The sequence below is a fragment of the Uloborus diversus genome, chromosome 4 (assembly GCF_026930045.1).
Source record: "Uloborus diversus isolate 005 chromosome 4, Udiv.v.3.1, whole genome shotgun sequence".
NCBI lineage: Eukaryota > Metazoa > Arthropoda > Arachnida > Araneae > Uloboridae > Uloborus > Uloborus diversus.
The window spans coordinates 73,317,225-73,341,734 of record NC_072734.1 but is presented as its reverse complement, the minus strand read 5'-3'; the positions used below and the strand labels follow the sequence as shown (position 1 = coordinate 73,341,734).

Here is a 24,510-nt window from a genome sequence, read left to right as displayed (position 1 = left end):
TTTTTGAAGGAGGAGTGAAATTAGCATATGTATTTTAATTCGCTATGCTCTTTCCATGCACAGTGAAGCACTGTTTATATGTTTCTCTTTTATATGTTTTTATCAATTATATATTTTTTAAATTGGTACCTGCAAAGTAATTTTACACATTAACCTATAACTATTATACGATTTTTTCATACAGTCCCTTCAAAAACGTATAAGGGGCTTTCCACGGTATTTTTGACATTTATGTAGAATCCGTAACGTTTCCTTTTTTGCCATAACTTTTTAATTTACTGTTTGATTAGCATATTATTTTATTTTGATCTTTTCCTACCAACACACCAGTTCAAAATAAAATAATTTGCAAATCAAATGGTAAATTAAAAAGTTATGGCAAAAAAGCTGACGTTATGGACTCTACATAATGTCAAAAATACTGTGGAATGCCCCATAAACAGTGGCTTCACTGTACTTGTTTTATTAATTTTTCTATTTTCTATGTCAATTTTTTATTTTCTATTTTAAGATGCAAATTATCCTTATAAAGCTTTGTTTTGGTTTTTTAAATTTTCTACCTTCCACTGCAGCTGTGTATCTTCATCTGGTGAAAATATTAATGCAGATTCAAGCTCCCCCCCCCCCCCCCAACCATCCTTCTTTTGCTTATTTCTATGTGATTTTCTTCTATTTAGTGTATAATTTTCCTAGGAGACATAGCAGACTGTAACCGTTTTGTTGCATATCTATCACATGCTTTTTGTTTCAACTCTTTTTAATCATTTTTATTTAGTTTCCTTCATTCTCTATAATGGTGCTGCATTTCAACAGCTGTAAATGCCATTATCTGCAACAAAAAGGGGCATATTTACTAAAAATCTTATAATTATAGGTTATGAAGATCTTTAAGAAAGACAAGTGCTCTTTTCCATTAAAAATATTTTTCAAGTACTGAACTCATTTAATGATAACTTGAAAAGAGATTAAAAATTCTTACAATAAATATCTAAATAAAGAGAAGAAAAATGTGCCTTTTAGTCTTCCTTTGTTTGTCAATCAAAATTTGAATGCAAAATAAGAAAAATTTGCAAGTTCTTATTTTAATTCTATTAAACATACATATTTTTCATATAATTTAAAATAAATACTGCATGTTCTTTCAACTTAAATATATTTCTTTCTATTCAAACTTACCGTATATACTCGCGTATAAGTCGAGAAATTTTGTCCAAAAAATGAGATCAAAGGAAGGGGGGTCGACTTATACGCTTGTCAAATTTTCCGAAAATTTTTTCCGATCAACGAGAGCTGGGAAGCTAAGAGAAATGCCGATGTGCGGTTAGAGGTAGTTGCTGATAAGTTGATCGTGTGAAAAAGTAAACTTATTCAAAAATAATAAATAAAAAAACCTAAATAATACACATAAATAAAGATAATATTATTCCTTTTTATTAAGGATCAAATCAGCGATTAACAAATATCGTGAAACGTATGAAAATACTTATCGTCAACAGTCACGCCATTCATATAATAAACTGCTATACTTTTTGTTTTAAGAGTGGCAACATACTTGCTTAATCATATCTTTTCAAAGCACGTGCGCACTTCTGCCTCCTGGTTTTGATATCCTTGCCGATTCTGCAGCCGCCGATGTATACGATGACGCGGTGATGACGGAAGCGGACTTGAATGAACTTTTTTTTGCGTCCAACTCGGAATCCGAGTTCGAAGGCTTTTAGAAATGTTTTCCTATTTAATTCCTATTTCATTTGTAAATAAATGTGTTCATTATTTTGAAATTTCTTTGAAAATAATTCGCGATGTTTTTGGAAAGTATGGGGGTCGACTTATACGCGGGTTTTAGATATTTTCTCTGAAAAAGGGGGGGTCGACTTATACGCGAGATCGACCTATACGCGAGTATATACGGTAACAACATAGCAAGCTTAGAAACAATTAAGTCCCCTATGTTACTTTTTGTTGTCTCCTGTGTTACCAAGATCATGGTAACACAGGGGACAAATTTATATTAAAAATTCCCCTTGTATTAATGTGTTTATGGAAACAATGCAAAAATATGTTTTTTTTTTCTTTAAACTCAACCTGAAAGTTTTAACATAGATTAAACAAAAAAATAATTAAACATTTACATAATTTAATAGTAACACAGGGGCCACATCAAAAAGACACCTACGTCTAAAGTTTTTTTTTTCCTCACCTAGAATTCTTCAAAATAGCACATTGTGAAAAAAATGGCTACTTTACATTAATCATAACAAATAGAAGTGCATAGCTATTGCTTACAATATTTAAATAACAAATTTTTATTATAATAACACAGGCAGTAACACTGGAGACAAATATTAGGGGACACAAGATTTTCTTCCATAAAATAAAAATAAATTTGAAATTTATTTTAAAAACATGTTAGTATAATATGATGTTTACAAAGAATTTTAAAAAAAGAAATAGGGCCGTTCCACGATCTTGTATGTGACATTTGTAAAAAAAAAATCAACAAAATAAATTTTTTTTAAATGGATTGATATTTTTTGTTTATTTAACATCTAAGTTAAAGTTAATAAAAACATTTTTTTTACACTTCTTCAGGTCCAGGTACCTTTTAAAAAAAAATAAAAACCAGGTATCATGTTTGTGACATGGCAATCATGTGTGTGACAGAGTACGAAATGAATGCAATATTTTAAGCATAGCTTTGCTTATATAAGTTCTTTATCTGTAAGAACTACAAAATTATTTTTGACATACATGATTTTAAAATAGAACATAATAAATTTGCGTTAATTAAGGTTAATTTTACAGTTTTGTGTATACCTAAATTGTGCATTGACAGGTTCATTGGACATCCATCTTGGACCAGTCTAGCTGGGCCCAGAGCCTGTTGCTGGTCGTCACTTTTGTATTTTGTATTTGTATTACAAATCTATCGGAAATTGTAGGCATTGGCAAGACTTTCACAATATAACTTCTGGACACTTGATATTGTTCAGCATTCTCTACATAAGAAAAGCTTGTTGCTGATACTTACTTTAGATACGAGACAGTTAAGTTATGATTTTCATCTTCGGGAATCGAAACTTGACATACAAAATTTTGCTATCTTTTTTTCCCTGCAACTTTTACTAAAAGGAATGAACCTGTAACAATTACTTTTGACATTCGTTTGTTATCAACTTCTAAATATTTCAAATGAATGCAGTTTCTTTACAGCCACAATTAGTGTAGAAATGCAATTCAGAATTTTCAAAAATAATTGCATGAATACTTTGTATTCCTTTCACCTCCTGTGCTTTTGACCAATCTATAGCTTCAGATTTTTCATCGATTTGATGTTGCACTGTTGACAGAACTGTGATATTAGGCATAACTTTAGCAGTCACTCTCGAAAAATCTAAAGCTGTTTGGACTGTTTCTCGTCTGACCATAACCTTCGCATGCACTCGTGCTTTTACTGACCTACCAATACCATTGACAACTCCTTTGTCATGAGAAGTGGCAGTATATTTCCTGCTTATGTTATGAAATTTTCCTTGGAATTTTAAATTTAGTTCATGTAGTAAATATGCCATGTACCGATTCTTAAATTCACTCAATGGGCCATTGGTCCAAATTATAATTTTTGGTCTAATATGAGCTGGAATTACATTTAGGAGGTTGGTTAAAAGCACTGCAAAAGTGTTTTTACTTTTATCATTAGAGTCTGATACAATAAGAAAACACAGGGTATTTTGTGCATCAAACAATGATGCACTAAACAAAGCAACAGAGCTCCGACTCCATAATGCTGCCAGCACCTCTCCTTGCCATTCGCACCCATAATTCATCGCAAACTCTAATTGAAGAACTAAACCATGCTTTTTGTCGTTCTCGAATGCCGATGCTCGGATTCGCTTAATGCGAACATGCTCTTGAAATTTTGGAAGAGCAGTTTTAATATCATTCAGTATCACTCTAAGGATAAATTAAATGCTGCCAGATCTGGAAATTATTTATTATTCAACTGTAAGTGCAATTTTTAATATATTTTCTAAACGTAGCAATTTTAAATTTAATTTTAATTGACTTTACTTTCATTATGTACAATGTCACATACATGATTAGCTTTGTCACATACATGATAGCCTGTATCTCTGTAAACTAATCTTCTGAAAAATTTGTAAAAATTTATTTGACATAATGTGATCAATTGTGCTTTGTGTACAGTAATAAAAAAATTTTACTTTACAAATGACATACTTATAAGAATAAGAACAAGTCTTTATCATGTATGTGACATATAAATTTGATGTCTTCCATGGGCATTGATTTAGCCAAAATCAATTCAATGAATGTCAATTTTTAAAGTGTTATTTAATATGCAACAACATGCTAATATTAGTTTACAGTATTAAAAAGATTAAAAATAATCATTATTAAGTTGAATTATTTTTTAAAGATGAAAATTGAATACCTGAAATATGATCATTTTTAAGAAACCAAATTTGAAGTATTCACTTTAAGGCTTAAATATTTTTGTACATAAATAAAAACAACACCATTGTAAAGAGCATGTTTTTGACATACAAAAATGATTGCTACCCATTAAAAAAAATAAGAAAATTTTTTTTCGCTCTGGTTTCATTTATCGTGGAACGGCCCAATAGGTATATTTAAAAAAAATAATAACATGAAAAAAATAAGGTCTAAAAATAAAAAAGTACTGTTGGGATATTATGGCTTTTTTATAGGACACGATTTCAATAGCCCCATTTAAAAAGTAAAAAATGTACTTTCTGTAAAATTTTAGTAACGTATCAAAGAAAAATATGTCTGACCTATCATTTTTAATGTTTAATTTAACTTGGGAGTAAAATTTGGGAAAAGGTTACAATTTAAAGTAAGTTTCAAATCGGAATTAAAAGGAGCATACATTTCAAACAAAAACATTTTCTAAAAAATCTGTACACAGTCATACACGTCATCACTGAAATTCGAAAATATATCAAAGTACTTATTTCTATGAAAACAAGTTTCAAAATAGTTTTATCAACACTGCCATATGTAGTTGACATCTAAATGTGAAGTAATTTTTTTAGAACATTATTTAAGGAAACATTTTAGATGTACGTTTTCTACAAATTTTTCAATCTACAAATCAAAGAAAATAGCTCAAACTTCGATTCACTATCCTCTAAAATACATTCTATTACAAAGTTAGATTTATAACGAACTTACTTTTCAAAATATAGACATTTCTATTACTGCTCACAGCACTCAAACAAATAGCTCTCGTCAAAGCTAAACCAAACATTACTTTAAATTTCCAACTTCAGAGTTTCAGTTTCCGTTTAAATTACGTGTAACCCACACACGTGCTTTACAACTCGCCAAATAATGTGATAAACAATTTATGTAATTCACGTTGAATGAAAGTTTGACTGACAGTTGTCAGTTGAACGTTAGGATAATTTTCGTTATTTGGAGAAAATTAAAATTTAATTTCGAAAAATTTCAGTTTCAATGCTTTTATTGGGTTTTTTGGGTCAGTAGAGTGAATTTTTTTTCTTTTTTTTCGCCAATCAGCTGTATCTTGGTCAATTTATCGCCAAGTGTAGAAGTTTAAAAGTTTTGCTTTCAGTTTCTTTTCATAGCGATTGGAAGGATAGATTTTCCTTTAATCATGTGGAACCACATTTGCGATATTTTTAAAAACAAATTAGAAAATTTACCGAATTTAAACGTCATTTAAAAATTATTCCAGCTAAATAGACTCAATTTTTTGACACCTATTCCTATTCAGAGTCACAATTGACTACAACTGTATTTATGTCGAGGACTGCATACTAAGTGCCTTGCCTCCATTATTTTATTTATCGATAGATGGCAGCACCATCACCGGATCGACCAGTTAATGAGAATTTAGAACTAGTCCAGGAGCTAATAGCTACCTGGTGCTAGCACCCCCAGAGGTATCGTTTCACTTGAAGGACATTGAGACCACGAGCATATTTAACGTCACCCAGTCCCCTTTAATGACGACGGTGGATCTTCGACCATCGAGGTTCGAACTCAGAACCCTCCAGCCCCGAATCCGACACTCTACCGATCGGGCTACCACGGCCCTTTTTGACACCTGTGAAGGCTCAAATGAAGAAACTGCAAATTGATAATTAGAAATAAGTTGGCATCATCAATTTATAAACATTTGAAACCGAGCACTCGGTTTTTCGTTTTTGTATGTTTGGCCCTTTTATTCTTGTATATACAGAATTACAATAAGGTTTTCGGAGAAATAAACTATGGGCCATCTTTGGAATACTGTAGTTAATTGTTAACCCCTCATGCTTGCATTATCCGTTTCAAATGAAGTTAAAATTGAGGATAACTCTAATTTTAGCATTATGCCTTCTAATGGTTGTTACTTTAGCTTTTTATTTCAGTTATTCGCAATTTGATCTTCAGGTAATTAGGTTTTTTTTTTTTTGAACTACAATACATTTTTCTTATTCGAGCATGTTCCGCTTTTGATTTTCCATTACTCAATGAAAATTTTTTTCATTTTTTGTTGTATGAGGGGAAATTTAATTTTACATCCCACAATAGTTTCTTCCTTTACGTTTTCCTGAAATATTTGTTTGCCTTGCCTTCTAATCATGATTGAAAAGTTTCTAAAATCTAACTTAGAACACTTACTAAATGATGAATTATGAAACTTGAACTCAAGTGCCGAATTATGACCCCTCAGCATACTTAAAATTTTTTTACGTTATTATTATTATTATTTTAAAGTGTTTGCAATCGCTCGAAGTTAAGTTAGTTTGGAGACGACTGGTGACAAACCCCAGTGGCGGATTGGTTAAAGAAATCGGCCCTGGCATAAAGGGATGTCGCGGCCCCACATTGTAAAAACGCTTCAGAAACTTTGTTGGAAAATAATAGGCAGCTGATGTGCCCAATTTCAGCCAGTAACGTATCTCGCAAAAGCCAGGAATATTTTCCGCTAAAATTCAGTATCCTTCTTGAAATTATCCTGACATCTTCCCGTTTAAAGTCAGTCGTGTCTCTAGAACTTCAGAGTAATCTTAGGTAGGAATAAAATAACAGCTCCATAAACAGTATTACAAATCATGGCCAAAGCTAAGCCAGAACTGCACGTAAGTTTCAAGTACCTTACTTGATTGCCGTTCTTGCAAAGCTACGTAGTCCAAAGACTTGTTCGCTCGCTTTGGGAGCTTAATCAGTCAGGACAAGCCGTATTCGATTTAAAGTCGACACACCGTATAAATACTGTCAGTTAATCTTTAAACTGGGAGTTATAAATATTTTCTACAACAGAGAGAAGTCTGTATTCCTGCAACTTGTAGCAATTCAGGAAACTTTTTGACAATGATACTTGATATTTCCAAGAAGTGGATAAAAACCATTAGAATCCCGAAACGTTACATGGAAATAATTTTTTTTACAGTGCATAGCTCCTGTAGATACTAATTTTTACAAAAATGATTGGGAAACGATATCACTTAAATAAGAGGAACTTATTCAAAAAAAATTAAAATACTTTCTTGCAAACAAAATTTAACAGATGCGATTCTTTTCTGTGTTTTAATGGTGAACAATTGATACAAGATAAGCTAAACCTTTGTAAAAAAAAAAAGGTAATTGTAATAATCTATTTAAGTATTTTTTAGTGCCTGGTGTTTTATTGATTGCTAGTGGTACCCGCACGGCTTTGTCCGTAGTAGAAAATTAAAAGGTCATTTGATTCGCCTGTATATTTACAAATAATGGATGATGAATTTCTCACCAATTTGCTATATTCATTTGCTTGCCCATGTTACGGTTCCACGTTATGATAATTTCGTAATTTACTCCTCCACGTTGTGATAATTTGCTTGGTAAAATTTTCTCAAAATTGGAATAGAAAAAGAACAAAATCAAATTTTAGAAAAATCGCTTCGAGCTGCACCTCTCTCCCCCATGCTAGAAACTAATTTTGTACCAAATTTCATGAAAATCGGCATAACAATCTAGGCGCTATGCGTGTCGCAGAGATCCTGACAGAGAGACTTTCAGCTTTATTATTAGTAAAGATTTCCGTAATGATATCTTCTAACATTATTTCAGTTTGAATAGGGAGGCGAAGGGTGTGTGCAAAGGCACTCATAAGCAAAATTTTAAGGAGGGCTCAAAAATTTTCCCCATGGTTTAGCAGAATATTTTCCCCGTAGAAACTGATTTCAGTACAAATTAGAAATATTAAAAAAATTGACATATTTTAATAACTTATTCATTAATGGTTGGAAAAGAAATTTTTATACATTTTTGCAAAGAACAAAGCACTAAAAGCAAGGAAGTTCTCATTTCTAGGGGGGGGGGGCCTTGAGTCCTCTTTTGCTCCCTATTTGGGCGCCCTTGGGTGAGTGCGACCCCTTAATTTTGTCAAACACATGTATCAATACAGAGAGAGAAAGGGAGTAGATTTATTTTTTTGCTTATGGGAGTCATTAAATATTAGCATTATAAATATAATTGTAAGTTTAACATAAGTCAGAAATATGGGGTTCTTTTGGGTCTCTCCCCGCGGATATTTTTTCAAATTATAGTCCTAAAAACGCAATTTTAGATGATCTCTGGTGATTTTAGGGAGAGCGGAAGTTCGAGGGTCCTCCTCCGGCAATTGTTTGGAAGTGAAACTCCAAAATTGCATTTATATATTTACAGTCAGCTCCCGCTACAACGACTTACGCGAAATCGATATAACGCGAATTTTTCACGGGTAACAAATTTTAGAGCTAACGCGAATTTTTTGCCCACAACATGATTTTTTTTATAAGGAAGTATCAGCTTTGTTATTGGCTACTAAATATTGATTTCGTGAATGTTATTACGTCCCTTTGAGTATCACTGACAGCCAAAGTTCCCACGCCAAACTAGTCTAGTGCATCAAATAACCATATTGGCACCTTAGTGTCACCTTCATCTAAAGTTTGAAAATGTGAAGAAAAAGAAAGTTTCTAATAAAAAAAAATTTAAAAAGGCTGAAATTCTCTATATGCTTGAACAATTACAAAACGTCGAAGGTAACGCGACAATAAGTATGAGTGAATCTTCCATATGTACAATTAAAAGTCAAAACAAAAAGATGTTTGTAAAAGTTTAGAACTCAGTTTCAATATTGAAGCTTGCAGAGCAGTCTAGCAAAGTAAAAATTATGAAAATGGAAGCTACGCGCGCTCTTGCATTGTGGATTAATAAAAAGATCAGGTAGAGGAGATGTAACCACAAATTGGAACGTTTTAAATAAAAGGTGAAGCGTATTTAAAAATGTATTAGGTAAGAATAACGATCTGATCTTGGAGCATAAATCATCACTAGTATCCTCATTTTTTAACTCGTAAATATTGCTACTATATCTACTGTACTGTACTATTTTGTGCATCATTTTAATTTTACTGCATGCAGTGCGTACCGTGTAGTTTTATTTCATATCTTTTATTCCCATTGGTCATTCATTTTGTGCATCTTAAGTATTTCATGTTGAATAACAGTTTATTTTTTCAATACAGTAAAAGTTCAGTTCTTTATGGAAATGGTTAAGGAATGCTTTAGAGCAGTTTGAGGTGTTTATAAGTGCCTAAAAGTATTTGTGGCATGCTTTTAAAAATTTGTATGCATATATTTTTCCACAACGCGAAATTGCAACTTACGCGAGGAGTCTTGGAACGCATCCCTCGCATAAGTCGGGACTCGACTGTATTTCCAAATATGTTAGGAAGATGGGGTCCAGCAAAATTTCAAAGTATTAGTGCTGAAAACGCAGTTTTAAAAGATTTTGTTTGATGCTAGGGAAAGGAGAGATTCGAACAACATCAATTAAGAACTTTTTTGAAATTGAAATCTGAAAAATGTGATTGTGGAATTTTTTTTTTTTTTTTTGATAAAAACTAGGACATCGACAGGAATTCAAAAGTTAAGTTCCAAAAACAAAACTTTTTCCGACCTTTGATCATTTTGGGAAGAGGAGTAATGGCGGGACTCTCCTTGAAATCTTTTCGAAATTGAAGCTTTAAAAACGATATTTCTGACGTGCTTTACTGATGATGACGAAGGGGGGGGCGGGATTTGAAATTTTTCAATGCTGTAGATTCGAAAACGGAGTAGTTATAAAAGATCTTTCATGATGTTACTAAGAAAAGAGAGGATCGAGCGCTTTCACCCGGTAAACAATCGAAACTTCGGAAAGAGAAAGAGAGGGGTAATATTTAATGCGGGAAGATGAGGTTAGTGGACAATGGAAGATATAAATGTCTGGTGTACCTGTGAGTTCATGACACCATGACATGGACTTTTACATGATACGGAATCTGAAAGTGAGAAGCGAAGTAGATAGATAGGGAAAGAACTATGGTCAGTTGCAAAAAGTGCTTGATGTCTAGATTTAAATTTAAGGTTTTAATTTAATTTTTTGGAACTGGTCAAAAAATATTCTGCCATGATGTTGTCATTGGAAAAGTGGTGATTTGTAGGTTCCTCCCCTTTTTTTGGAGATTGAAGCCCAAAAAAGGTAATTTTAAGACAAGCTTCGATGATCCGGGAATGAGATGCTTAAGGCGTCACCGAAATGTTTTCGACACTGATTTCTTACTCTCTTCAATGAGGGGGTGGGGACGTTTCTAGGTCGATAGTGGCTTCGATTTAAACTAAGAAATGGGGTTCGGGAGTTTTTCCCATGAAGCAGGAATTCCTTAAAAAGCTGACTTTCAAAAACGCACTTTAGACTAGCTTTGTAGCGACTGAAAAGGAAGATATAAGCTTTTAGAACCATGTCTTCCCTCCCCCCCTTTTGGCTACGTCGAAATCTTCTTTTATTTATTTTATTAATAAAAAATATGAAACACCCTCCAACAGTCTTCTCTTTCAAAACCATTTACATGTAGATTTTCCATAGTAAAATTTTCAATTTCCAGCCTAGAATTTTTATTTGCTTAATATGCAAGCCATCTGCGGCCAAAGGTAAAAAAACCTTTTTTGAACTGCTCTGGTGCTTTGGTGACCTTAAATAACCTTAATGATCATAGGTCGTTTTTTTCACTCTATTTTATTTTAAATATTCTTTCTTCACCTCTTGATAAAGTTTTGTTTCACTTTTCAGTTCATACATGATTTTTACATTCAAACACTTAGAACTACTGGTGTGACTATTTATTTCCTTATTTTCAGTCCTTCTCGCTATATTTTAATTTTTCTCCTAGTTAAACCATATTTCGATGGCCTGTGTATTTTTCTATATACACAACTCTGATTTTCAGGATAATATTTTTCATTAAAAAAAAAAAAAGGAAAGGAAAATGGTAGAAAAGGTCGGTGTGTCGGCGGCCCCTGAGAATCATATTTTTTTAATAATAATTTTGTGACTGAAGGGTCTTCAACCGTGGGTTTGAACCCTTCGAGGGATATTGAGTGAGAGAAACTGAATATTTTATTTTTCGTAAAGAAAATTTTAGAAACACCCATTTTGCAGGTCTGTACTTAAATATTCTTAATAATACAGAATTTTGGATGCTCCAAATTGTGTTTTTGCATTTTCTGTTAAAGCTTTATTGAAAAAATACTTTTTGTCACTTTTATTGTAATTGTTATAAACTATAATTCATAAAAATTGCGAATTGCCATTCATAAGTAAAATTAATGTGAATGGCAATTCATTAAAGAAATTGATAAATGGACAAAAGTATTTTAACTTTTAAATACTGCCCTTGTTTTTCTGTTTTTTATTGCATTACTAAAATGAAATTGGCGGCCTCATTTCTGAAAAATTGGGCTGGTGCAGCACCCCCACAGCCCCCTTGGCGACGGCCTTGCACCCTCCATCAGCGGGCTTGAGCCCATGCGTAATAAGGGATTGAAGCTCGAGAATTTACGTAGTGGAATTTACATTTTGCTGTTTGTAGACAGGGCAACTGGTCGGCCCGGAACATGACCGGCCCACCGGGCAAATGCCCGGTTGCCCGCCGGGTGTATCCGCCACTGACAAACCCTGTATAGAGATCAAGGCATATGAATATTTAATGTCCACTATAAAATGTCTCAAATGCATTCAGAATCATATATTTTATGTAGTATGAGACAACAAACCTGGAATGCTCAAGACTGCTACCTTTCTGGATATTAGAAATTTGGGGCCAGGCTGATCCTAGTCAGTTTATTGGTCCCCAATAAAGATCGATGGCCCTCTTAAAACTATCCATCCCTTGCTCATTACCACCTCCTCCAGTAAACTGTTCCAAGTGCCCAGAACCCTACTAAAGTAGACATTTTTTCTCATTCTCAGGTTATCCTGAGATCTGAATAACTTAAAACAATGACCCCAAATCCTGCTTTTTGTGCAAAAATTTAATCCATTAACATCTTTCATTTTGATAAATTGCGCTCCTTTGCTCCAGACTACACATATTAAGCCTATTAAGTCTGTTATCATAGTCTAAATCTGAAAGTCCTCTTACTAGTCTAGTAACCCTTTGAACCCTTCCCAATAAAGAAATATCTTTCTTGAGATAAGGAGACCAAAACTGAACAGCATACCAGCTTCCTTGATCTTTTGACAAAACTTCATCATAAAAGCAAATTTTCTTCTTCTTTTTTTTTTCCTCGAAATGTCAAGATTCATCCAACCCTGGCCTTGAAATGTAACTACCTCATCTCCCACACAATTTGATTGAGGGTAAATCTTAATTTATTTATAATCATGTTGTATGAGGATCTGAAATTACGATATTGTCTTCTTAATTATTTAATTAATCATCAAAAAATTAGGTATAAATGTGAATATTAAACATTATTAGCAATTAATTCATAAAAAAGAATTGTTACTTTTAGAGATAAACCAAATAAAACCAAGCTTAAACCAAAAAAAAAAACTTTTTTTTTTTTTATCAACCCTGCAGAGCACCACTTTGGTGGAAGTTTAATCGTCCATGATAGATGGAAAGCCCCACCTATCAACATTTTGATAATTTTGATCCAAATCCAAAGGCAAACAACTCCCGTTTAAGCATCGCTGTCGGTGTTGATTTGGAAGGAGGGCTTGGAGGACTTAGTGACCATGATATATTTAACGTGCCCTAGTCACTATTAGCCAACGATGGATCCAGAAAGTTTTTAAGGAGAGGGTTGATTTTTCAACTAACCTTTTACTGCATATATAAGATTTATACATGCTTGGGGGGGGGGAGGAGAGGCTTCCACAGCATTTTTTCTAAAACAACTAAAATATAGAGATTTAGTAATGTCCCTGAAATTATTCCTTTCCTTTTCTGTTGAAAGAGGTATTCTGAAATTGCGTTTTTAAACTTTTTTTTGTAATAATTACACAGAATGTTTCAAAACCCCTTCCCCCTAACATAATCAAAGGTAGTTGAAAATTGCGCTTTTAGAAACTTCAGTTTCAAGAAATTACTAGAGGATAGTCACCGAACCCATCCTTTTCCTTAACACTGCCCGAAATGTCTACAATCGCATCTTTTTTCCAAAATGCCCAGGGGGGAAGGGGTCAAAACTTCTTCTCCCAACATCGCCAGAGATCGTCTAAAATTGCCTTTCTGAAACTTCAATTCCGAAAAGCTTCTGGAAGGGAGACTCAAACCCTATTCCTTTCCTTTTCGTCATCAAAAAGTACCTACAGTTGCATTTTAGGATCTCAATTCGGAAAAATTAACGCTGAAGAGTCCCTCAAGGGAGGGGCGATCGACCCCATCGCCCCTCCCTTGTATCCGTCATTGCCATTAGCAAAAACGGAAGATCTTTGAACAGCTGGTATCAAACTAGGAACCCTCCAAAGAGAAGTAAAAAAAAAAAATCAATTTGAATTTTGATATCTTGAATTCAAATTATGTTTTTCGCAATCACGAGTGTATGTAGGCGTGTGTGGTTGTGTGTAGGGGTATGTGTGTTGTGTGAAGGGGTATGTGTGTGTAGGCAAATGTGTTTGTGTCTGTGTGCAGGCATAAGTGTGTGAGTAGTTGTGTGTATGAATGTGTGTGTAGGTGGGGGGGGATATGTGTATGTGTGTGTAGGCATGTGTGTTTGTGTCTGTGTGCTGGCATAAGTGTGTGGGTAGTTGTGTGTATGAATGTGTGTGGGGGGGAGGGGTATGTGTATGTGTGTGTAGGCATATGTGTTTGTGTCTGTGTGCAGGCATGAATGTGTGAGTAGTTGTGTGTATGTGTGTGTATGTTTTTGTGTGTGTGTATGTGTAGGTGTCTGTATGTATGCATGAATGTGTGAGTAGTTGTGTGTATGTTTTTGTGTGTGTGCGTGTAGGTGTAGGTGTCTGTATGTATGCTTGTGTGTATGTGTGTGTTTGTGTGTATGTATGTGTTTGTGTGCGTGTGTGTGTAATTGTGTATGTATGCGCGTGTGTGTGTGTAATACATGGATGCAACCTGAGACGGCTTTCGCTATAGGAGCAGCATCGTGAGGACCCGGTCGACAGTGATGGTGCAGAAGGTGGCGGTGGGAAAATAAAATGATAGGACATCAATACAGTCAAATGAGAACAATAAGCAATTGTAATTGCTCAAAAAAACCTGAACTGATAAAGTATTGAATTATTTGTGCTTTGCTTTATGAGTAAAGTTTTTAATCATGTGTACTTATCCTTTTTAATGCTTTCAAGTTTAAAACATCATGGTATGTTTTATTGCAGAAAGCTGAAAGTCAGCAGCTGTCCAAGCATTTCACAAAGTCGTCTCAGGCTTTGCTAAAACCAGATTTAGAAATTGAACAAACATTCAACAACTTAAGCATCACAAGTGTTGCTGCCCTTGCTGCAATAAAAATCAATACTAAACTACAAAACATGAATTTTTCATTAAGCGAAAAATTGAGAAGTGATTATCATAGTATTGTGCAATATGTCAAAGAAAATTTGCGAATTGATCTGAAAATGAAAGTATCGCCTTGGAGTTTAGCTGCTGGTTGGGTCAAACCAAGAGAAATTCATGCTGAGAACACGCCTGAGTTGGGTTTTGTTTTAGATGCACTTGTTACAAATCCGATCATTCATGCTGGTGTTGGTTACAAAGGCACACAATTGAAAATGATGCTTACCCTTGATGGCGGCCAACAAGTTATCTTTAAGCCAATGAAGTAAGTTGTTTTAAATTAATTTGAGGTTTTCTATGCTGCAATTAGGCAACAGTAGGGGAACAAGGGACAAAGTGAAAGATCGGGGCAAAATGAAATAGTGAAGTATTTGCTCTGATTTTAGCTCCAATTATCTGGTATTATTTTAACTATGTAGAACCATATGAGACAGTGAAAAGCAAAGGGATGCAAGTGGCAAAATTAAAAATTTGGAGATAACCAATACAAATGGTAGGTGAACCTCTCTTCTGTCTTGGGGCAAGGGATGGTACTAGTAGCCCTGGTAGGTGTTGCTGTACCATGATTTAGAAAAAAATTTCAATGAAAGCCTACCTAGGATCTGATCTTTAAACGTGTTTTACTCAAAACTTAAAATAGTCCACTTGCATCCCTTTGCTTCTCACAGCCTCATATGTAGTCTATTCCAGTCAGGGAAAAAATACCGCCAAAGAGTAAAGCGTTTGGTAATACGGAGAACTTTAAAAATTGATGCTCATATTGTAATATTTTTCGTAAGTCAGAAATTATTTTTGTTACTATAAAATGATAAAGTTCTTGTTATTAACATTTTAAATATTAATTGAGGTCTCCTAATATTTAATGCAGTATTAATTTAGTTAATATTATGAACTTATTTGTATTTTAAATAAATTGTTCAATTAATCAAGTACACACAGGGCAAAGTGAAATAGTTTGTTTCATTTACTCACTCAATCATTTAATATAAATCACTTATGTTTTCATTTATCAATTAATTCATTTATTTATTTATTTTAGTATTCATTCATTCATTTTCTCTCATTTATTTTTCCTTTTTTTAAATTGATTTATTCATTTAATTACTCGTTTATTTTTTCCTTACCTTTTTGTTTATTCATTTAACCTTTTATTTACTCATTCTTTTGATCAAAAATATGTTTTATAATCAAATAAAAAATATTTCATTAGAAAAATATTTTATTTTTCACTTTGCCTCATGAAAAAAAAGGGAAATTTTTCAACTTTTTTTTGAAGATGCAAATTTACTGCCAAAAATAAAAAATATTGTTTCAATGCAAGTTTTAATATAAAACTAGCTGTGTTGCACGGTGTACCTCGAGAATAAAAGTTATATCAAGTGACGCGTGTTCGAGAATAGGCTTTAATGAAAAAAAATCAATAAAATTTTGCGGCAGATTCCGGAAAAATAACCAAAAAGGAAACATTTTAAATTCCCTGATTACAGGAAAAGCCTCAAAACAAAAGCCAGAATTTTATTTCTTCATATTCGAGAAAAAAATGGCAACACATCTTTCTTCTCAATGATTTTCTTCACGCTGCAAATTTTAGTAAAAGCATAGTTACGGAAAGTTGAGATGAAACACTGAATAATTATTTGAGTGGAGGAAAGCCTCCGAAAAATAGGGATTTTACTTCGAAATCTAAGTATTATAATGAATATTTTTTAATTGATACTGTACCTACTGTAATAGGAGAGAAGGAGGCTAGTGTGGACAAATTTTGCATTTTTGCAAAAAAAGTGTACTAAATACTGTTTTAATGCACTTGGTATTTTTTTTACAATAATTTGCACTTTTGTACTTATTTTAATTGATAAATTAAAACATTTGGCTGAATAGTTATTTAGAAAAAAATGTTTTAAAAAAGGTTGTTTTTGTCCACAATAGCTTGAATGTCATGGGGCTAGTGTGGACAAGATAGAATACTACTTAAGCAATGTAAACAGGGGATTTGAAACATAAATAAGTTTTAACCTAAATAGCACATTCCTTAGCCAATGTTAACCGTAACAAAGCATATTTTAATCAATAATAAAGATTAAGATATCAATTCGTAGCAATGAATTGCCTGAAAACCAAGAAACTATTTAAAAGACAAATTAAAATACAGTTGGCTCTCTGTTTAACGACTTTCAAGGGACCACAAAAAATCCTCCTTAAGGGTGCTCTTCACTGAGAGTCTGAAAGATTCGTATCTAATGTTAACCTACCAGGAAAGTTAGAGCTTGTTTTACAAATTCCTGTGAAGTTTTCGGATCAATTTTTTTTCTGAGTATTTTTCAAGACCATGTCTGTGTATTTTAGTTTTTACTTTTTTGATGTGTCCATTCTCCGATTTTTTAAAATTCGAGAAAAATAAATTTCTTCGAAAACGAGGTACTGTTGGACATTTCACTCTGTAAAACATCTGGAACTCGTGCTATCGAAATTTTAAGAACGCCCTGACACGTAAAATATTTCCAGCTCTCTTTTGAGATCTTGTTTGAAATAATGCGACCATTTTTTAAACAAATATCGGGTTCTAACTATTGAAAAAAATTTCAAAATACGTTCACTTTTTGCATTTGCCCCGCCCCTCATAGTAAACACCCTTTTTTGAGGGGAGAGCGCTAATGGAGTGTAAGATTTATCACCCTCTCATTAGTTCCCCTCAATGACCTTCGCTGGACGTTCTCCTCTTTTTTCCTAAGGCTTTCTTGAAGAATCAAGTGCTTTTGAAAGTGATTTCAGAGCAAATCAAGCTTGTACAGATAGTCTTTACAATTAAAAAACATGTTTTATATTTTTTTAAGTACGTTGCTTAAATATTATTTCTCCAACAGCGCTATCATTTTTGGAAAACAACTAAAATTCAGGACAATATTTATTCTTCCAGAAAAAAATAAGTTTTTTTTTTTTTTTTTTTTTTTTTTTTTTTTTTTTTTTGAGCAATTGTGAATGCTTATTATCTTTACTTGACCAAAGCTGATGTTGCTCTGATTTTTCAGATTGTCATGATGACAAGAATAACTCTGGCTCGTTGTTTTAGTATTTACTAAGAAGTCAAATTTTTGTCGCCATGGTTACTAATTGTTTGTGTTCATTCAAGGTTTAACTTAAGTAGATTTTACTTTTAAAAGGGGAGGGGGGTGTAAAATTACATTTCAGGGAAAAAAAACATCAATGTGGATGAAATTAAAAACAAATTTTCATCCAAATACAAAATTTCCAGATTACTAATACCGACATTTAAGATTGATAAGAAAACAAAAATACAGAAGGCTTTCTGATGTCTTTAGAAACTTTTCACAATAGAAATAGTTTTTTTTTTCTTTTTATCTTTTTAAGAATTTGGAAGCTGTATTTTTGGAGAATAAAAATACTTTTCAAAAACATTTATTCAGTTGCGGAAAACATTCCGTACACCAACATACTCATTAAATACATAGAAAATCATGAAAAATATATTAGTAATTTAATATGATTCGGTTATTGCAAAAAACACACCATGCTAGAATTACTAAGCATTGTATGTATTAGTTTTAATGACGTTTTCAGCCTTAAGGTGTGAACAATATAGAATGGGGGTTACAAGTTTTCACTACTTTCTATTTTCATTCTCAGAAGCTATATCAGTATTTTAATACAATGTAGAAAAAATTAATTACGGGCATTAACGGTTTTCAGGTCACATAAGCACCCCCCCCCCCCTCCTCCCTTTAAAAAACATCATTAAAGATCGTCTTAAATTTCGTTTTTGTGACTTTAATTTCAAAAAATTTCGGGAATGGAGTTTATGAAAAATCCTTTTTTGACCATAAAAAAAAAGTCGTCTAAAATTGCATTTTTGGAACTTTGATTTCAAAAACCTGCATGTCCCAGAACGTTACTAAAGATGGCCTACAATCATGTTTATAACACTTTGAAAATTTTGCCTTCCCCCACCCCAACATCACACTAAGACTGCGTTTTTAGACTATTTCGAAATATTTCGGGGAAAGCTTCCGAACTCCCCGTTTCCAAATACTACGAGATCGTTTAAAACTGCATTTTGAGAATTTTATTTTCGAGAAAATTAAAAGGCATAGCCCCCAAACAGAGTGCTTGGAAAAATAGGGAGTATTTCTGAGTAAATAGTATGCTTACGATAAAGATCATATTAATTAAATTTATAAATGGTTCCCTCTCTTAAACAAGAAGCTAAATCCTTTCTCTCGCTGTATTTACATATTACTAGGAGTCAATAGAATAGAAAATGTGGGATCTCAAAAAAGATTTTTGTTCAGTACGAATGATAAAATTACTAATAATCATTTGATTAGAACATTCATTTTATTCTGTGACTGAAGACACAAATACTATAATTTTTCGGCACAGAAGTGCGTAACACAGAACAAAAAAAAAAGTTTGTCTTGGTTTTTCTTTTTTTTTTTTAAATGTGAAATACCCTTACTTGTACTTATAATTGCTTTCTTAAATGTAAGCTGTTCATTTTCATTTTTGTCGTAACTTTATGTATTTCCTGCAAATCTGTTTCTTGCCCTTTTTTTATTTTTTATTATTGATTCATTAAATGCAAGATGCATAAAAACGAGGCAGAGCGATAAAAACTTTAAAATCTGGCAGAGCGAGGCTTTGAGATTTTTTTCACCTAAGTATTTCGAGATTTTTTCTTTCAGGCAGATATATATCTAGGTAATATTTTCGTACCTCCTGAGAAAAAGGACAACCCTTAATATTTATTATATGACAACTAACAAGGATCAGATACTCACAAGACTTATTAGAAAATTTTAATAAAAACTCAATGCGTTGAAGCAGAAGCACTATATACACTATATGACAAAAGTATTGGGACACTTTCAAAAATTCACATTTTTAGGGATTTCTCGAGAAATAATAGATCAATTGCTCTATAATTTGTTTCGCATAAAATGTATACTCTAGTTGCATTTTCCAATAAAAATTAAGTCTGCAATTCATTTAGGGACCAACAACAAATTGAGGAAATAAAAAAAAAAGATTTTTTGATCATTTTTCTTTGTAAATTGCTGGGAATAATCTATAATTTTCAGAAAAGAGTTAAAAATCTATCAAAAACTTATTTTTATATTTTTGTGAAAGTATCTCTTATACCCATGGAAATATAAGCATTTCTTTCAAAAATGCAAATTTTTTTGAAGGTTTTCGCCTCATATCACGCAGAGTATTTCTTCAAACGTTACTAAACTTTTACAATATTTGACAGCATTTTAGAGAGACATAATAATAAAATTTGAAGTTAAAATATGGAAAAATTGATGAAATATGAACAATTAAAGCAATTAATTTTTTACTGCACATGCACGGAAGATAGCAATTCATAACGTTCATAATCCAAAGCTCAGATACTTCCTACAATCCATGAAAAAAATTCCACCACAATTTCTTAAAAAGTTATCTGCGATCTAATGAGCCGAATTTCTTAATTCTAGGATAGGCGACGAATGGTAAGGGGTCATTCGCAAACTGGCAACACTTTTCTGCCATCGTTACAGAGTGATTCATGATAAGAACGTATATTTTGTTGCTGGTCCCCTAAATGAATAGCAGACTTAATTGTTATTGGATTTGACGTCTGTAGTATACTTTTCATGGGAAAAAAATTACAGAGCAGAGAGCAATTGGTCTTTTATTTCTCGAGAAATCCGTAAAATTGTGAATTTTTGAAAGTGTTCCAATACTTGGTCATATAGTGTATGTAATACCTCATGTATTTTGCCGAATTTAGTAACTTTGAATTTGAAACTCTAAAAATGCTAGGTTTAGCTTTATTCCAAAATTTCAGCTTAAGATAGTTTACAAACATTGAGAGTGGGTGAAGGGGTGATTTGTGCCTTTGAGTTTGGAGCAGGGTGAGCACCCCTGCATACAAACAAAGATCACAGAAAAATCTTTAATTTTTCAAATTCAGGAAATTCTTCTCTGTAGCCGTCCGCGATTTTGCCATTGTTATGCTCAATTTGAAAGAACTTTCACCATAGCAACCCCTTGACAAATGCTATCGTAGCCTTCTCATCTGCATATAGTAATAAGATAAATAAATAAATATTTTTTCAAAAAGAAAAGAATTCAAAGATAAAGATTGGGGGAATTTTCTGGTCACCAGTGGTGAGAAAAGGCAATTATAGTAGCCACATTTTTTGTAGTCGCCACTCCATTTGTAAAACAGGTAACTAACCAACAAAGTAGCATTTAATTTACCACTAAAATATAAATATTATCAGTTCAAATAAAGGTTAATGTAACTAATTAGTGGCATTAATGTTAATTGTACAATCAAGTATTAACTATGCAAAGAGGATGTAGTTTCATTTTTAAGAAGAATGTTTTCTGACAACTCGGATGGGGTTGGGGAGAGTGGCAAACAGGCAGCAGAAGCGAAACAATTTCGCCAACCGATAACTGGTATTTTTAGTCCCCACTTTTATTCGGCACTTGATTTTTCAAATATATTAAGTAGGATCATCCATTTTTAAAGAAAATTTTTTGGTTAGAATTAAGAGTTCATTTCGTTAAAATTCAGTGTGGTCATGCAGGCCATCTTTTTTTTTTCCTTCCTTTTTTGAAATCATCAATTTTCAATAACGAACATTTTTCTAAAAATAAAACGAATTTATGAATTTATTTATTGCAAATATTCATTCATTCGTTAATTTTTCCTAGATGAGATCTGAAACCGTATTAATGGGGGGAAAAATCTTTGTTTCAAAATTAATTTTAGTGCGAATACAAATAAATTAATATCACAAGTAATATTGCAAAATGCGTGGCAATGTAAAATGCCACGCCTTTTACATTGAGTTATTTTTCATTTACCTATGTAGTCAAGACTCAAGAGGAAAAGAACTAGAATTTCCTTGGAAGGGTCTGTAAAAAGCTGCGGTTTCATTTCGCAGACAGCTATACCTCCCTTGACTTGCACAGCAGGGGGAGCGTCCGGTCTGTTCCCCTGCAAAATGTGACAGGTCACATGATCCACACTTTCATCGGTCACTGTTCGTTCTATTGGTTGTTGAAGTGTCAATCACTTCACTGATGTACACTGCTTTCGTTTAAAGAAAAGGCCCATTTTCAAGCGAGATCATTTTTCTTCCCCACTGAAGAGCAGCCTTAAGTAGAAAGCTTTCTTAAATAGAATGCAATGGACCATCTGGGACGGTGAAAAGTCGTCGTTAAATAGAGCATCGTTAAACAGAGAGCCAACTGTATTTGAAAGCTATTCACTCTTGTTTAGATGAAAAAAGGCTATTTTAATGCAGAGAAGTTTTTTTTTCTACTTTACACTATTATTAAAGATATCAACATTAAATGTTATGTGAGATGCAGAGTAGAACATGCACCATAATTGCAGTTCAGAGACGTTCCCGGAAATCAATGGGCAACTCATGTGCTCAATTTCTGCCAGGAACATTTTCCGCCAAAAATCGGTAACTTCGTAAACTATCTTTTAAACTCTTTTCGAAGAATATGAAGATCTCTCATTGAGAGATCAGCGCTCATTGAAAGCTTAGTCAACCTGGACGGGCCATAATCGAGCATCAGACAATACGCTTAATAAACACACTCAGTTAATATTTAAATTGGTAGCTAAAAATATTTTTCATACCATTAAGAACCATAAGGACATTCGTGCAACTTGAAGCAATTCAGAAAACGTTTTTCCAAAGACAATTGATTTTACGGGGAAATAAGTGAAAACCCGTTAAATCCCACAACATTACACGGAAATAATCAGTAACGTTTCGGAATTTGTTTACAGTGTGTAACATCTGGCGATGGTAGTTTCCCTACAATTTCATTTCATGATGTTCGGGACATATATTTTCCACAGTAGAAAAAGAATAAGTTTTTGTGCTTCAAAGAACTATTTTGTTCACCCTTTTCCACAGAAGAGATGCATTTAATGAAATCATTTGATTTGCGTACAGCCTCCACTGGTCCAACATAGTGCAAAAGGCTATTTTTTTCCATAAACTTGACCAACACAAAGTCATTAAGGCTTACGTCATTGGTAATTTCAATTACAAAAAATAGTTTAAAAAATGTGTGAAAATGACAGAATTCCTTGGTAAATTGATTTATCATCTTTCAATAAGCAAACTCATTTAGTAAGGAAAAGGCTTAAAAACGTGCAAAAACACACAGAATCCTTTCTAAATGTCGTCATTTTATCATTTTCAAAAAATCATTTTATAAAGCAACTGCTAAAGAATAAAATCCCAAAATTTAATATGATGAAGGAATAAATGAAATCATTTGTAAAAGAGCTCATCACTTTGCATGAATCTATCTTACTTCGTAAATCAAACCTAAAATAAGAAAAAACGGGACATGAAATCCTTTGTAATTGAATGCATACCTGTAGAAATTAATCTAATCAGGCAAATAACGTAAAATATATTATACAGTGGAGCACCGTTTATATGTTTCACTTTTATACGTTTTTATCATTTACACATTTTTTAAATTGGTCCCTGCAGAGTCAAATACACATTAATGTATATCTATTATACGTTTTTTCCTTTATACGCTTTTTTCATACAGTCTCTTCAAAAACGTATAAACGGTGCTTCACTGTATTTAACTCCTTATTTTATTCTCACTCAAAGCTGCAAGGGATTAGTGTGTATATGAGTCCACAAGGCATCATTACCATGCATGTGTCCACAGTAGCCTCATCACCGTGTGTCCACTATAACCCCATGAGACAATGTTTTCTTTTAAGCCTTTTAATTATTAATTAAAATTATGCACAGCAAAACTGAATATGAAAATATATATTTAATACATTTATGATATATCTTTTTACTTGAAATAGTAAATTAAAACAGTCTAATCTAATAATTAAAAGAATCCGAAATTTACTTTTCACTATGAAAACCTTCTTTTGTAATTCGCTACTGAAGTATCAAGTGTGCTGTCATAAAACTAGACATGGAAGTGCATGTTGGTGTTGTCATTATGCATAAATCAACAGAGAAATTTTTAAAAACAAATAAAAGAATAATTCCAGATGTCCATACTAGCCCCCTTCTCCCCTACGCTCAGTTTTTAATTATATAAGATACAATGTTCTTTCTTTAGGTACTGTAATTTTCAAAACAAATTTCAGATTTGTTCATTTTCAAAAAACTCAAGTCGTCTTAACCACTTCGCTTTGCCCCACATTCCTCTACTTTGTAAATTTGATTTTTTATTTATTTTTTCATTTGCATGCAAGACATCGTTTTACATCAAATTTTATTTCAGGACATGAATGAAAGTGCTTGAGGCTACCTTTGAATGTCATCAACATTGAATATTGATAATTTTCTTGCAAAATCATTGCAAAGAAAAATTTAAAACTCATCTATCAATCATTTCAGATATTATCGAGACTATGTTGTGACTGGTTTGCCGTATGCTGGTGCAGATCGTCATAATGGGGAAATTGCTGCATTTCATTTGAACAGGTATGTATGTATATTTAACAATGTTTCAATTTATACAAATACAATACAAATACAAATGTGACAATCAGTAACAGGCTCTGGGCCCAGCTAGGCTGGTCCTAGTCAATTTACAATCCCCAGTGAAGATCAAT

General features: G+C 32.8%; 1 protein-coding gene across 1 annotated transcript in view; it reads left to right on the top strand.

The window, feature by feature from the left end:
• The first annotated feature begins 6,216 nt into the window (after window positions 1-6,216).
• Window positions 6,217-24,510, top strand: part of LOC129220171 (glycosaminoglycan xylosylkinase-like) — an 86,468-nt gene continuing 68,174 nt past the window's right edge. Inside the window, exons 1-3 of the mRNA XM_054854525.1 lie at window positions 6,217-6,444; window positions 14,687-15,129; window positions 24,293-24,379. Of these exons, the coding sequence (XP_054710500.1) occupies window positions 6,346-6,444; window positions 14,687-15,129; window positions 24,293-24,379 (629 nt within the window). The 5' untranslated portion in view covers window positions 6,217-6,345. The remainder of the gene's footprint in view (window positions 6,445-14,686; window positions 15,130-24,292; window positions 24,380-24,510) is intronic.